The 16,012-nt window shown below is 37.6% G+C and overlaps 1 protein-coding gene across 12 annotated transcripts in view; it reads left to right on the forward strand.

Annotated features, from left to right (window-relative positions):
• CADPS2 (calcium dependent secretion activator 2) overlaps window positions 1-16,012 on the forward strand; it is a 278,795-nt gene that overhangs the window by 114,696 nt on the left and 148,087 nt on the right. For all 12 annotated transcript variants that reach the window (XR_014937439.1, XM_085523891.1, XM_085524029.1 and 9 more), the window contains exons 4-6: window positions 638-718; window positions 4,264-4,500; window positions 8,267-8,388. Coding sequence is in view for 11 of the 12 variants with exons in the window: in XM_085523891.1 (XP_085380017.1) it covers window positions 638-718; window positions 4,264-4,500; window positions 8,267-8,388 (440 nt within the window). In the remaining variant the exon portion in view is untranslated. The remainder of the gene's footprint in view (window positions 1-637; window positions 719-4,263; window positions 4,501-8,266; window positions 8,389-16,012) is intronic.

The following is a 16,012-nucleotide window of genomic DNA, read 5'->3' on the forward strand; positions in this document are numbered from 1 at the left end:
GAAAAATGACTTGGGAAGCTCTTTTCTGTTGATACCAGAGATTTTGCTGTGGGGAAGAGACGTGTCCTTCCGCTCTACATTCCTGACTTACGCCAGAGATTTAGTCATGACTATTTCCTCCATCTGACAAAATTGGAAGCTCAAAAACTGGCTATGCCTTGATCTGGGCAGTTGGCCAATACTAGTACAGAAGAGTTCTGTGAATGAAATCATATATTTAGAAGGTATAGCTGCACAGTTTTCTTTCCCTACACCTGATCCCAGAGGATGTCATGGCAGCAAAGAGCGATTTTCCTTCCAAACATTTTCTGAGCTGTTCTATCAGTCCAGTTTTCTGCTTCATGAAGAAATGTTGTCAACTGCTGTTTTCACAAGGAAAGCTCCTTCTTTTCAGCTTAAGTATATAAAAGTCAAGGGAATACTAGCTACCCCTCAGAGTCTGCGACTGCTGTGGATGGTGGGTGGTTATTACATTTCCTTCACCTTGGTAAGACTTGAAGCCGTATATTTGCTTAGTGTTTCCCTAATATTAAGACACAAAATATGCAAATAATTTGTTTTGTTTTTAACTACACTGATTGCTATAAAGTTTATGTTTCCTGCAGTTAACATCATTTATTTTTGTTCTCTATCCAAGCTGGATAATGCAGATGAACAAGCAGCCCAGATCAGACGTGAACTAGATGGACGTCTGCAACTGGCTGAACAAATGGCAAGGGTAAGCGGCTGCTTTCAACATACCTTCATGAGAGTGAGCTGATACATAGTTGGTGTTTCCAATTTCTCATTCTGAAGCTGACCAGAAGGTCATCTGACAGTATAACAGTCTGGCAGATGCATTTCTCCCTGCTGTGCAGAATATATGTCAGCAGGGTTAGGGAGAAAGCAAAACTTGTTTTCCAAAGTTGTATACCGTGTAATCCTACCATTCCTTCATCAGCAAGTCCAGTGGTGACAGAAAGGGTATATTATCTGCACTTTAGGGAGTGTGTATTTTGGAACTGAACTAGACTATATTTTATATACAAGATGCATTGTGCTGTCCTAAGGGTGTAAACATAGTGTTTATGTCTTAACTACATGCTGTATGTTAATATAATTTTAAGCATGTGAACTGTAGTTTACATTTCCAGTTGAAGTCAAGCTGCACTGCAAGTAGCAAAATTATGAGTGAAACTTGTAGGTCAAATTAGTGATAACAGGGTAAATTTATAAATTATTGGTGTAAGTTTTAGAAAGCCAAGATTGTTTTTTTTTCTGTCATGTAGGTAGGATTGCTACTGTCCCTGGCCATATCCTATTAAACTTTGAGGAGAGGCTTTTTCAAAGACAGACTATCAATTTCTTTTCACTCTTCTGTGAAGCCTTGGATTGTTATCAAAGATGTCTGATAATGCTATGTTTGTTCCGCGTTCTTTATGCTGTAGCTCCAATAGTTTAAAATATTGTATATGCAGAAAACAATATATCGTATTTACATTATTTACACAATTTGAAATGTTTCAGGTTCGCTTGTTTATTTGAAATGAAAAAGAAATGGTTATTTAGATATATAAATTTCATAAATAAGAATCTGGAGGCATAAACTTCCTGTAAAATTAAAATGCATAGAAGTTTTGAAATAATTTTAATGCAGGTGAAAATTATGAGCGTGATTTAAACCACATAAATCTTCATTTCCTAACTAATGTACATAGACTGCATATCAGTGGCTTTCTGTCAGTGATTTTCTTTATAGAAAGATTTTGTTATTCACCTTTTGAAAACTGTCGTGGTTTCTACAGTGCCAGTTGCACAGCTTTGCACAGAATAAGGAACTCCATTCTTACATGGTATATCCAAGTCAGAAGTCAGAATTATCACATTTCTTTTTTAAAATGACTTAAATTGTATATGTTTGTATATATATATATATGTATACATATATATACTTTTTTCAATCCTAATTCTAGCAGCTGTATGAATTAGTAAGATCACCTAAACCTAAGCAGTCAAATGCTGCAAAGAAGCTATGACCGTTCTTTTCAGAGCTCAAAAATGAGGCAAAAAAGACCCAAAAAACAAAGAGATACTGGATTATGTTTTCTAACAACTCTGTTAGTGAAGAAAATGGTTTTCAGTGGTTACCTGACTGGAAGAAAATTATTATACTGCAGTATCAATATTGCAGCACAGCTAAAGGAAAATTTCTGCATGCAGTTTTCTCAAAAAGAATCATAGAATCATAGAATGACAAGGTTGGAAGGGACCTACAGGATCATCCAGTCCAACCATCCTCTCTTTTATTAAGGTCTTGTTTGTGGTTCCTATAGTACATTACTAACTGATTTTAAGATATAAGTTGTTAATTACATGCTGTAAGTTTATTTTAGCAGAAAAGATAATTTAACCTACCTAAAGGATGCAGAAACCTTAGAAATAGCATTGATCTACAGTAGCATAAATTAACAGGGAATTTGTGCATCAATTTTCATCCAGCTGTTTCTTCAGGTGATTTAATTTAAATTAGTTGGAATCAAATTATGTATGACGTAATGGGATTTTCTGCCTTTTGTAGCTGGTGATATCCTTTTCTAAGCCAAACTTTTACGTGATTCTATGCCGAGATTACCCAGTATCTTTTCTCCCTGAGAACTGCATGATGAAAATCCATGTTAGTTCTCTGTCTGAATAAAGAGAACTACAGATCCATCGGGCTTGTGTGTCCATTGGGTCTTTATTTCAGAGAGTGGGAGAACAACAAAAGACACACACTATTCTTCTTTGGTCTCTAAATTAGTTTAAATATTATGTGCTATAGCTATTTGTTACAATTTCACTCTCTTCAAAAAGAAAATTAAAGGCGTGGGACAATTCATAGTGATCAGTGTCTTTATGGAGGATTCTTACCTGTGTTTCATGAGAGATGGAACAGAAATAAAGGCATCGGTGTATACTCTGGTGGTGCTGCCTGACTTCAGTTACTGCATCCTCAAATTACAAAAGATCATAGTAATAAAAAAACATGCAGGAAAATGTGCTGTAAAAAGCTTCCCAAACTTTTACACTGGCGTAGAGAAATGATCTTTAAAAAGGAAAGATCTTTTAACAACTTAAGTCTTCTCCTTCTTCTCTGTTGGCATTGTGTTGTTTTAGTGATCCTCACAGGATAAGGTACAGTTTGATTTTGATTTTGTTTTTTGAGGGGGCCACATGTAAACAGGAGAAGGTATGTCTATTTACAAGGGTGGATAGTGACAGGACAAGGGGAAATGGTTTTAAACTGCAGCAGGGGAGGCTTATGTTAGATATTAGGAGGAAGTTTTTCACACGGAGGGTGGTGATGCACTGGAACAGGTTGCCCAAGGAAGTTGTGGATGCTCCATCCCTGAAGGCATTCAAGGCCAGGCTGGATGTGGCTCTGGGCAGCCTGGTCTGGTGGTTGGCAACCCTACGCAGAGCAGGGGGGTAGAAACCAGATGATCATTTTGGTCCTTTTCAACTCAGGACATTCTGTGATTCCATGATTCTATGATTCTCTGACTAGAGAATGCTAATCCTTCCCTCCTTCCCTTAATTTGTTATGTTCTAACTATGAACAATTATTTATTTATTTATTTATTTATTTATTTATGTCTGGGAGATTTGTTGCAGGTGTTTTGGGTCACAGTTTGCTTGCCTGATCTTTGTTATCAAAACCAAATCAACTGTAAATTTTAACATAAAACGTTTTAAGACATTTCTCTTAATGGCTAATGGTAAAAAATATTTTAAGAGTTTTTTAAAGTATTTAAAAATTTAAAGTTTATTTAAAGTTTATTTAAAATTTAAAGTATTTTAAAATGTTTTAAGAGCAAGGTGCTTACCTTGACAGGCAGTAGCTGGGGAGGGATGTTTGTTTCTCACTTAGAAAATAATCTACTTTTACAATAATCTACATTCTTGGGCTCACACATGCAACTTGGATTTAAGGTTAAAGGATTCTGGATGGCAAGAGGTTTCATTTTTACAAAATGCCCCATTATATTTTTGATGTGTGTTGCCTACTACGTTTGAGGAATATGATGGAAATCTCAATTCAAGTTATATTTCTTCTTGTCAAAATTACTGTGTTTTGGACATGACTCACCTTCCCATTACTGTTTTGATGTGATAGAGATAGTTAGGAATTCAGAACGTTATTTTTATTCAATATCTAAAAGTGAGAACAAATTAATAAATTAGAATGATCTAGAGTGTGACATGACTTTTTTCCTCCCTAATGTTTAAAATATATCTTCCAAGGAAAGAAAATTCCCCAAGTTCATAACAAGAGAAATGGAGAACATGTACATAGAAGAGTTGCGGTCTTCAGTGAATTTGCTAATGGCAAATTTGGAGAGTCTTCCAGTGTCTAAAGGTGGACCGGATTTTAAACTGCAGAAGTTAAAGCGATCACAAAATTCTGCGTTCTTGGACATAGGAGATGAAAATGAAGTTCAGCTCTCAAAGTCTGATGTGGTCCTCTCCTTCACATTAGAGGTAATCTCACATTTCACAGAATGTGTGTTGACAGTTTAAATTACTAGAATAGCTAGAATGCCTATTTCTTGATATTTTTTCTTTGTTGCTAATTTGTGCTAATCATTTTATGTTAAAGTAGTAGGTTATAAATTGTCTCCGATAATCAAGAGATAGAGTGCAAATACATGATGCAGTTTCCTCTTGCAGCAGTAGCTGCATTTGATTCCATGCAGCAATGTGGGAAGTTGAGTCTCCCACACAACTGTATCTTTAGACAAATTCCAGTACATTAGGTACCAAATAACGGAATACTTGTTATCACATACTTATTCACAGAAGTTTACAAGTAAGATGCATTTTCTTACTGAAAGCATTTACAGAGAAAACCAAAAGCATATATTTTTTTAGTGTTGGTCATAGCAGACTTATGCTTATAAATTCCTTCGTTTTCTTCAAAAGATTATCTCATCTTTACCAAGGTTATGCTGGAAGTATGCTCTCCAGAGATGCAATCTCAATCCATATGGAGTTGAAGGCACTTCAAGAGGAAGCTACAAATACAGATAGTTACATAAATGTAATAATGAGAGCATCATAGATCAGGTCCAGTTCTGAACATGTGAATATCAGGAGATGCTGATCTATGTCTCTTGATAATAACAGAATCAAAATGCTTTCCAGAGTGCATATTGCATATTTGTCTGTCAGAAGATGCCACATTTAAGTGTTACATGCTTGAAATGGCTTCAGTTTGTTAAAGAGAATGGATAATATTAAGGAATAAGTATTTCAATTGTTAAATCATTTAAAGCAAACAAAAAGTAGGTACGTTTTTTAGACAGTGTATTTTCATAAGCAAATAGCTTTTTTCTTGTAAGGTTCAGAATTCAGATCTAATTTTCATTGAGGTGTCCAAAAAGATTGAAGTCTTCATTCAAGTACAAAAGGTAAATTACTTATCCTGCTGTTTGCCATTTTGATACTACTAGCTAATAACGTAGAAGAAAAACATCAGCTTTTGAAGAGTGGTAACATCTGTCCATAATTCCATATGCCACAAATTATTAGTTTGTCAGGCATGTAAAACAGTCTTAGTGCTGAATGCTGTGCAGCTACATCACATGCCGTGCCTCTCCCAAGTGGAATGCAGAGCCTGGAGTGATGCCATCAGCAGTAATAACATGGAGTACTTCTGAAGCACCTAAAAAGAACCTGAAAAAGATTTTCAATAACATATATACTTTTTAATCTTCAAGCAAGTTTGCTTGGCAAGGATTATAGGAAGAAGAAAAGCTTTCTCTGTACTTTTAGATAGAAATCTTAAGTAAAAATGATATGATATTTGGAAAGAAAGCACAAAAAGATGAAAACAATCATAAAATGAAAATGACAGTAAATGTAATTTACTGTGAACTCGTTATTGTAGCAGTGTGGGTATGTTTACGGTGCTGCACACCAGGAATGCAGATTGTTGGGTTTGCTGAACTTCAGGGGTTTTTTTTGTTTGTTTCTTCCAATGCAACAGGGTGCTCCAGGACTAGTGACCTCCAGTTCACTGTGGGCAAGGCAGCAAGGAATTAGTGTCATTCTACAGATAGCAGTTTTCAGTAGGGGAAATTTTCATTTTAATCATGTTGTTAACCATGTAAGTCAAGTTTGTTGCCTGCAAAGTATGTATAAATGTCCTATTCTTGGGAACTGAAATCTTGAAGGTAATAAGGGCACAGGAGCTGAGCTGAGATTCATTTAGGCTGAAACATGAGAGATCTGCTCTCTTTTATGCAAATCACAATGGGCAAATAACAAAACCTGACTGCATTTCCTTGGAGACAGAAGACATTATTTCTTGGGGAGAAATATGTGATATATGCAGAATTTTGTATTTCAGTAGGTAGTCACCAGCCAGATCCTCACTGAGAGCTGCAACACAGGTACATGAATAAAGAGGAAATTGATAATGTGAAAACATTTGTGCAGAAACACCCTTACCTGTCAGTGGACTGTAGGGGCATGAGAGGTGTTCGTCTGCCTCTGCCTTGCACTGCTAAGACAGAGCAGCAGAACATTTAAGCAACATTTATACATTCTTGTGGGAATGGACCTTGTGCTGAAAGGTGGGAGCCACTACAAGCCACAGTGACTATTCCTGAAGGTTGGGTATTTCATCAAAGAACTTATCTGCAGAAATTCATATCATAAATAAAATATCAGAAGATTTAATTGCTTATGTTCTTCAGCTGTTGGGCAGAGTTTAAGGAATACACAAGGAAAATTTAGAAAGCTGTTCATTAGCTAATGAGGTAGTTAATCAGCTAATGACAGTTTCCTTCCTAATGAAATGCAGAGCTCTCCTCCATTCATAGAATCCAAAAGTGCTAGCAAAGATGAATGTGCTGTGCAATTAAACTTAAGGAAAATAAGGATCAACATAAAAAAATGAACAAACGTGAAGTCTGCATTCAACGAGATTATATGTTTGATGCGTGGAAGGACCACAGAGGCAGCATCAGCCAAGGGGATCTCTAGTGCAGTCTGGCAGTGATCATTGATCACTTTTATAACTGTTCGAATTCCTGAACCACTAAAGATGGAGAACAGAGATAATTACATCATTGTCCCTGAACTGCTGTTATTATTTATGAAGCGTAATAGGCAGTGGTGATAATTTATGGGTAATGTAAATATGTTCTAAATGATCAGTCTGTCACCTCACAGCCATTTTGCCAGACATCTAACAATTAGTAAGATTTGGGGACTTTTAAAGCACGAAGGATTTTACAGCAATGAGTGAAATCTGCCTTGGCTCACCTTAATTGAAGTGAACTGACAAGTTGCAAATGGTTTGATAGGCAGACATTTTAGTAGTTGCTTGCTGACCTTTTGTAATCAATTGCCTCTAGTGAGACCAAAAGTAGTCATTAATTTTGTCACCTTTAAGATGATCAAAGTAATACTGTTTGGTGGGTTGTTTTTGTTTTCTTTTTGTTTATAGTTCAGCTGAGGACAGCTTCTCTGCTGATCAAATGGACAACGTTTTTTGCAGTTCTGTAGGCTCAAACGTGGCTGAAAAGAAAAGCAGCTTCTCCAAAGCAAGCAGGGAAATGCAAAAAACTTTTTTTTTCAGATTTTCTCTGAATTGGAAACATCTGAAGTGTAAGAATTTTAACAGCTTCACACTGTGCCAAGCTGTAAGGTTTTTAAAAGATACAGAGCAGTTGAAGTTAGACTGTGTTTAGCTCTTCTGGGTAGTTCAGAAGAGCTGAAAAACTATGGGATTTCCTAACTGGAGCGTCCCCAGTGAGGAAGTTTCACACCAGGTACTGGTGGCTTTTCTCCCATCTCCTCCCCTTGTGTCCCCATATGCACACTGCACCTGACTGCAGGTAGTGAGCTGGGAGAAGGAAAAGGGGTAGCAGAAAAAAACACAGCAGCTGAGAATGATGCTCTCTGTCATAGTAGAGGTGAGATTCAAGGGAGCAAAACTGCTCTCAAATTCAGCTACTAGCACTGAAGTTACAATAGGACTGAGTTTTTGCCAGAGTAAAAGTGGAGCAAAAATCTCCCTTCCTTGTGTATGCTGCTGAAGATGGAAAAAGAAGGCAACATTAGAGCTTTTCTCTGTCTTTGAAGAATTCAGACAGTGGGTTGTGGGTTTAGTTGTGTTGGGTTATTTTTGCTTTTGTTTGGGTTTTTTTTTCCTGTGTGGAGCTTACTGCCACAATAGCCATGTTGTGTAATGCTTTCTGAAGTGTGAAGGATGAACTATTTGCTTTCTTTTCACCAGATTGTTATCATGGAAGTGCAAGGTTTGAAGTCAGTCGCTCCCAATCGGATTGTCTATTGCACCATGGAAGTGGAGGGGGGTGAAAAGCTTCAGACAGACCAAGCAGAAGCTTCCAGGCCACAGTAAGCTACTCTGCTTTGCTGCATGTGACATCTCTTTCCTTCATATCGTGGCAGAACCTATAGCTTGTATGGTTTTTACAGTTTAAGTTAGCACTGGTTTATTCTAGTGCTGGGTTTATTCTGCATTTGTTACCTTAAATTCTTTCTCAAAAATTACAATATTCATATTATTTATTTATGGTGAAGTAAATACAGAGTGTGAACTCTGTCCAGAAAATGCCATTGAATGTATGTGTGAATGAGTTGGAGACTGCAGTGTTTTATCCTCTGGAAATACAAACCTCTTGAAAGACGTTAGCCCAGGGTGATCTTATGTATTCTAGGTTAACGTGGTGGTGGCTTTGTGGAGTGTAACTTGTACCATTGGTGGAAAATCAATACTCAGTAATCAGTCTTGACAAAGCTTACTCACCTGCTGAGCCTATTTCATTTTAAATTATAGGATCCACTTCTTCCAATTAATTTTTGAGGGAGGCGGCCAGCAAATCGACTTGCAGGGGAAAACATCATGCCATCTGTAGCTGAGTGGCGTAGAGGAAGAAAATTAGGTGTGTTTTTTTGTTGATTTGTTTGACCTACACGCTGACTTCAGACACTTTTCTCTCTGTTAAAATGTCATTTGGAATCTTTTGTAGATACCTTTCCAGACAGTGAGTTGGGGTTTTACTGGCACCATAGTGTGCCCTGTGAAAATCAATTTTAAAATTGCAGTTGTTACACTATCTGAGAAAACATCTTAAAGTGAGTTAGGATGGGAGCTTCTGTTCCATTCACACCACAGACACAGACCTCTGATAGGCAAAATTATAAGCACCAAGTATGTGCCTCTTCTGAGGTTTGGGGAGGAAGAGATCTTATTTAGGAGCCTTTTCTATCTGTGTAGTCAGATGAAATGTCCCTGACAAATAAGCCAGCAGCCTGCTATAGTAGCATATTCAGATGAGTTTTGCAGAACTCAAGGAGATCTGGCAGTATGTAAAATTCACTTGACTCTCTCCTTGCTGTGTCTCCTTGCTTCTCCAGGGCTTGGGCTTTGCATTTGTATGTAGTAGGTGAGGAACATCTAAAAGCAATGATTACATAAAATACCTACAGATTAATGTCACAAAGCAAGGCCACAAGTGGGAGTGCAACATTCTCTGTTCATCTGATGACCTGTTGGAGCATTTTCTGGTGGTTCTTGGTCCTGTGTGAGTTGCTGGGCTTTGTCATGGAGGGCACATCTCCAAACTGATAGATGTAACGACATAGATGTTGTTTGTATGTATTTCTCTATACAGCAGGCAAAACATGTCCGGGTGGTTCATGATCAGTTATTGTTGACGTACATACTGAGGGCTGCAGGTAAAGATGAAGATTATAAAACCAATCAGAAGGTATATTCTGCATATTGATACATTCCCTAAAAGTTAACAATAATTGAGTTAAGGTGGAATTTGTGGAAAGGAAGTTCTGGAGTAGATGTAGTCAGTATGAGAACAACTGTAGCATTTGCAGGAAAAGCGGTAAGATTGGGACCTGCTCTGAGTTTGTAAACTGATTTAGAGGATTTCAGGCTCAATACAGAAATAGGAAGAAAGATGGGTTATGGGCTATTCCATATAAGGGTTGCTGTGTGTATAAATTTCATATGGTCTTCTATGGAAAAAAAGAATATGCATCCATAGGAAGTAGAGGATTGTGAGATGCCCTGAATTGCTCCATGTAAGATAGTGGCCGGGATTTACTGGTGCTGTTGTTCTGCTATTCTGCAAAGCTCTGTGATTTAAAAGGGTGCAGCTGATAGAACTCTAACATGTATTTGGTTCTTGTGCTGAGTCACACTATTTTCCATTATGCTGGCAAGCATAATTATGACATTTTGGCAAACAGTAGGCCTAAGAGCATAGAGGCAGATGTAGTTCTTGAGCTTATACGGAGATGTAGTTTGAGATGACAGAGAAGGATACTGAATTAGACAAGATGAAATTAGCAAATTATAGGCAAACAGTAAAGCTGCCTATGGAATTGGAGGTCTTTTATTCCATGGTTTCATCTTTCTGTTACAGCCAAACCAAACTAATTTGGCAGCAGCTGTGTTGCTCTTTTGGTTGGTAGCAAAGGGAACTAGGGAACTTTATCAGGAAATTTTACAGGTGAGAGAGAGCCTAGAAAATATTGTTATGGATGGGGAGGGGCCCTCAATTTTTAGAGGACTGTGTAAGATGTCTCTATCCCCTATGGCAGCCTGCTTCTGGTTCTTCTAATACCTTTCTTCCAACTATGTCCAACACGCCGTTCATCTCAAGCAGTTGTCTACCTAGTCTTATCCCCCTGCACTCAGAAAAATTCCTTGATAGGGATCTGCTGAGAGACGGGAAGGGAAGGATAAAGGGTTGGATGTTCTGCAAAGTGAAGGTGTGGGAAGAGGTGGAAACAGAAGTGGCATTCTGCTTCTGTTGACATTAGTCCTGGTGCTGCTGCTACTCGCTTTTCCTCTCAGCCCCTTGGTGGCAGTAGGGAAAGCTGTATAAGCAGAAGCCCATGAACAGACAGCACATCCCACTTCTGATATAGGAAAACCAAGCTGTCTGCTGCCCCAGGGCATGCCCACTTTGCCTGCTGCTGGAGCTGACTGCTTACTGGGATAATTTCCAGTAACACCATTCAGATATAAAGGAAAATAATCAGTAAGGCTGGAGGAGAAAACACAGAATTCATTGTGAGAAGAAGCTGAAAATTGAGAAGAGCTGAATTTCATCATGGCTCTTCAAATCACTAACTGTAGCACATTTACATGTAACAAACCCCAGAAAAATGAGAACATAAGTTCACTTTTTATATAGAATATGAAGCTAGAAAAGGGTACCAAGGCTCCTCTACTACGAGTAGAATTAAACAGTGATGGAAAATGAATTTTTCACCAGCCTAGGGAGGCTGCTGGCAAGAGCTCCAAATCATGCGCTTGTCACAGGCATTTTCTGGAGTTGCACTAAAGCTGGTAGATACATTTGTGAAGAGAAGCAGTGTAAAGCAGTCTTCATTCCTTTTTTCTTTTATTTCATCTGTGAAGCATCAGTGTAAAAAGTGCAGTGCTAGTTCTCAGCCAGTAGTTTCAAAAGCCTTGACAGTGAAAAGCAGAAGACTGGGAACTCAGATGAGTGGTTCAAATGGAGTGCAAACCAATGTGACCTTAGCGTGGAGGTTAATAGAAGCATGATTCAAGTAGAACCTGATTTCAGGATTTATTTACTTCCAAAATGCTGAATATTTCACTTTATGGCTTTTAAGATACGTATTGAAGCATCCTTTTGAATACTTGAATATTTCTATGAGAGTAAGAAGTAAATTAGAAAAAAATATTTGTTCTTCAAGTGAAAACGCCTATGCAGAGCCCCGGAGAATAAAAACTCAGTTTATCAGTAAGAATTGTTTTGTTTTTCTGGTTTCTTAGTGCTTTTAACTCCTGCCTGATTTCTGTCTCTGATGATAAATAATTTTATAAGTTTGTATTGAAGTGCTCCATTCTAGTGTATTCTTCTTTAGCAAGCTGAATGGATCTGCTTCTGTATATTCTACTGGGCAGTTAATGATCATTCTCAGATGCAAATGCTATAAAATAATATAATTTGACTGAGCTTGGACAGTTATACAAACAGATCAGTTACACAGCTTCCAATGCCTGTGAAATATTCTTCATTCCTTCCAACTGTTTCTAGCCTTTTAGCCCCGCTGAAAATCCCTCCAACAAAGCCTGTGACCTTTTCTGGCAGACATCAGTAGCAGAGCCTTCAGAGGACCCCCTTGAGCTCCAGGACTCTTTGCATCATTTTCTTGCAGTGGCTCCACAGGGAGTGTCTTGCAAAATACAGCACTAATTTCATTCTTCAAATGTTACTGATGTGGCTGAGTTTTCAGTCGTGTGGAGTCTGGCATCCGCATGTTTTCTTATCATTGATTTTATTCATTCTGAATATTAAATAAGGTTGTTTCTTAAAAATGTTGTCTTCTGGATATGGATAATCATACCTAATAATGAAAGTTGGGAATGTGTTGGTTTTTATCACTGCAGTTGTTAATCTGTCATTGGATGTTTATGAAGAAGGAAAAGATCCCGTCTGATATGAAGAGAAAATTTTGATGCTACAAGCATATTCATCATGTAAATAAGACAAATGAGATGATCATTTGTGCTGCCAGTGACTGTATAACCTTGTAAAAATGGCTGTTATATTAGAAATACATGAACAATGTGTGATTAAGTGTCTGCCCAGAGGAGGCAGGGAACCTCAGTCAAGGCTGCATGAGTATAATAAATGCTGCTCACTTTCTTTCTATGCCATATTGTACCAACATTAATTCCATGAAGTATTTGGGGTATGACAATACTTGCAGACACATAATCAAAGATTATTTAGTAAGGTTTTGTAGAAGGGTGTTGTTATTTATATTTTTATTTTTATTTTTTTAAGAGGGAAAATAAGAGCTTAATTTCCATTTAAGAGCTCTTCAGCCTGGAGAAGGCTTTGGGGGAAACTTACAGTGGCCTTCCAGTACCTGTTGGGGCCTACTGGAAAATTCATGAGGGACTTGTTATAAAGGCATGCCGTGACAGGATGAGTGGAAATGGCTGTAAACTAGCAGAGGGTAGATTTAGTTTAGATATTAGAAAGAAATTCTTTACTATGAGAATGGTGACACACTGGAACAGGTTGCCCAGCAAGGGTTGTGGATGCCCCCTCCCTGGAAATATTCAAGGCCAGGCTGGATGGGGCTATGGGCAACCTGGTCTAGATGGAGGTGTCCCTGCCTGTAGTGGGGGGTTGGAACTGGATGATCTTAAGGGTCCCTTCCAACCCAAACTGTTCTGTGATTTTATGAAGTTACTGAAGGTAAAGGGACAGACATTTATAGGGTGTGACAGTCACCTTCCAAGCATCAAATGGTTTTATTCATTCATCATAGTAACTGCGACTTCATAATTTTTATTTTTTATTAAGGGAAACACAGAGTTGATCATGTCTACAACCATCACAACTTGGTTGCATGATGCAGATAATGCAGTACCTAAAGAAAAAGGGAAGGCATGCATTTTTTTCATCTACTTTTCATCTATGTCTAGTATCTGCATAAATAAGGTTAATTTTGATCAGTAATACTTTAATTATACTATTAATCATTCTGTATATTATTTGTAGTAATCCATCTTTTTGCACATGCACTGGAGGAAAAGAAGGATGAAACAGCTGTCTCTACATTGTATTGCTTTGAGCATAAAACTGTAGACTAAATTTGAGAAGAAATGAGGGATAGAAACACTACTTGCTCATAGACTGTAATCATAATGTTCTCTTCCTCACAAGCCAACTAATTCTTCTAAGGATGTGGATATTTTTTTTCCAGTTGTATTTCTGGGTGATTTTTTTGTTAAAATGAGTAACTTTGAAGAAGGGATTTTTAGAGAGGGATAGTGAGATTGTGGTTCCATTGTGCCTCATCTAACCTTGCTCAGTTTGTTGCTTATATGCTTTCCATTACACCTCCTGAGGATAAATAATCTTTAGAATTTAACTGCTTAAGCAGTGTCTTTTATTTGATGAATTTCACCTGTTCTTTTGACTATTAGCTCTGGAAGTTTTTAATTTTAATTGCAGGTAATTGCAGTGAAATCCCAAGATGATTTTACAGAGGATAATAAAGTAGAATTATTCAGCATATTTGGCATCCAAACTTTTCTTCTTTAAAACATAAATGGATTTTGTGTGTCATTTACAAAAATGAGCCTGTATATAAGAGAACCTCTGTGTATTCCCACTAAGATTATTTCAAAGACTAACAAATAAGACACGTGATTTATAATTATGTTAACATGGACAATGTAGTAACCTTGGCTAAGTTGGGCATCATCTTTCAGTATTTTGGAATCTTAGGGAAGTGAAAGAGATAAAGATCGTGCAGGAAACAAGGCTCATCTGCTTTCATAAGCAAGATTAGAGTAAATTACATACTGATTATCCTTGTCTTTGAAGGATAAATTCCATCATGGCTTTGTCTTGGCATATGTCAGAAAGTCTTTCTTCTTTCATTGTCATGATTGGAGCAATTCTCAAAATAGGATGGAAGAAATTACCTGGTAAAAAATTGGGTGCCACATGCAACTATTGTATGAGCCTGTCCAGTGTCCAGCTGCAAAGAGGAGAAATAAAAGTGCCAGTGGAAAATTAGCTGATGCTTTCTTGGTTTTGCAAAGGAAGAAATGGAATAGGAAAACACACATTTATCCCAGCCTGTGTTCTGGATTAATGATAAAAGCATTTCGCAGAAGGGATATGGACTCAGCTAAAAATTTACATGACAGTTTTATTCAGCTGTTCTTGTTGCCTGACCAATTGCTTGCTCCTTTAAAAAAGGAAATAATATCTAATCATCTCGCGTATGAAGATCAGTATGATATCCACAAGGATAAAAACGTTGGGATTTCTAAAATGAGTAACTGTGTATATTACATTCCAGTATTAATTGCTACATTATATTGTCTAGCAGATATTCCCCTCTTTTGTTACAGAGCAATATGAATTTTCTATAGGCTTCTAGTCTTAAAGGCTATTTGAAACTCGACTGGATAGTAACTTGAGCAACCTGACCTGACTGGCTTTGTGCTGATCTTGAACCAGGTGACCTCCAGAGGTACCTTCCAGCCTAAACGTTGCTGTGATTCTGTGATTAACTCCCAAAATATTCTCTTGTTGTTCTCCTGTTTACCTAAGGGACATGAGAAAATCTCCCTGTTGTTAGAAGGGAGTATTCACAGATCTGCTACAAGTGTGGTATGGAACAAAGTGGGAGGAGAGGAGATTATTAAAGTTGGCTGTAATTTCTGCTCTACTTGGACAGTTATCAATAAACATAATCCTTCTGCCTCTAGGGCATATATATTTCATTTTCTTCTTTTGATTGTTCTGTCTAAATCCTGGTTGCTGTTCTGATTCTATGTGCCGAGCAAGTTAATAACTGCCTGAAAGTGACCAGGATTTCTCCTCTTGTATGATGTTTGTACTCTCAGAGACTGTGATTTGGTGCACTGCATCCTGCTGCAGCCAAGCAGAAGTCAATGAGAAGGGGGCTTCCCAGTGAGCAGGTTCTCTGTGCAGAGTGACACTTTAACTCCCTTCGTCTGGTGTCACTGCTGAGCTGTTCAGTGAAATAGTTCTTTCTTAATACCGTAATAAATGTTTTGTCCTTTTGTTTTTAAAAATAACTGTCAACTTACTTCATCCCAAACCCTTTCTCATATTCCCTAAAATCTTGTAGACTTCTTTTTTCCTTTTTTTTTTTCTTTTCTTTTCTTTCTTTTTTTTTTTTTTTTTTTTTTTTTTTTTTTTTTTTTTTTTTGTGAAAGTCTAACAAACCCAGGGCTTTGGCAGTCTATCAACCTCCACTCAAGCATAATATCACTGCTATGATACAGCGTCTGTTTGGGGATGACTCTATCCTTTTACAGTTGTAATAAATGCCTTGCAAGGCTGGGATCAGTTTTATGTTCTACTTTGTTCAGTGCATTTTGGAAACCTTGGGGCTTGAAGGTGCATGTCCTGCTGTTATCACCTTCACTCTGACAATTAAGACTTGGAGAGAGGCAGTATAT

Source organism: Coturnix japonica, chromosome 1 (assembly GCF_054131305.1).
Source record: "Coturnix japonica strain WE chromosome 1, WE-NBRP24, whole genome shotgun sequence".
NCBI lineage: Eukaryota > Metazoa > Chordata > Aves > Galliformes > Phasianidae > Coturnix > Coturnix japonica.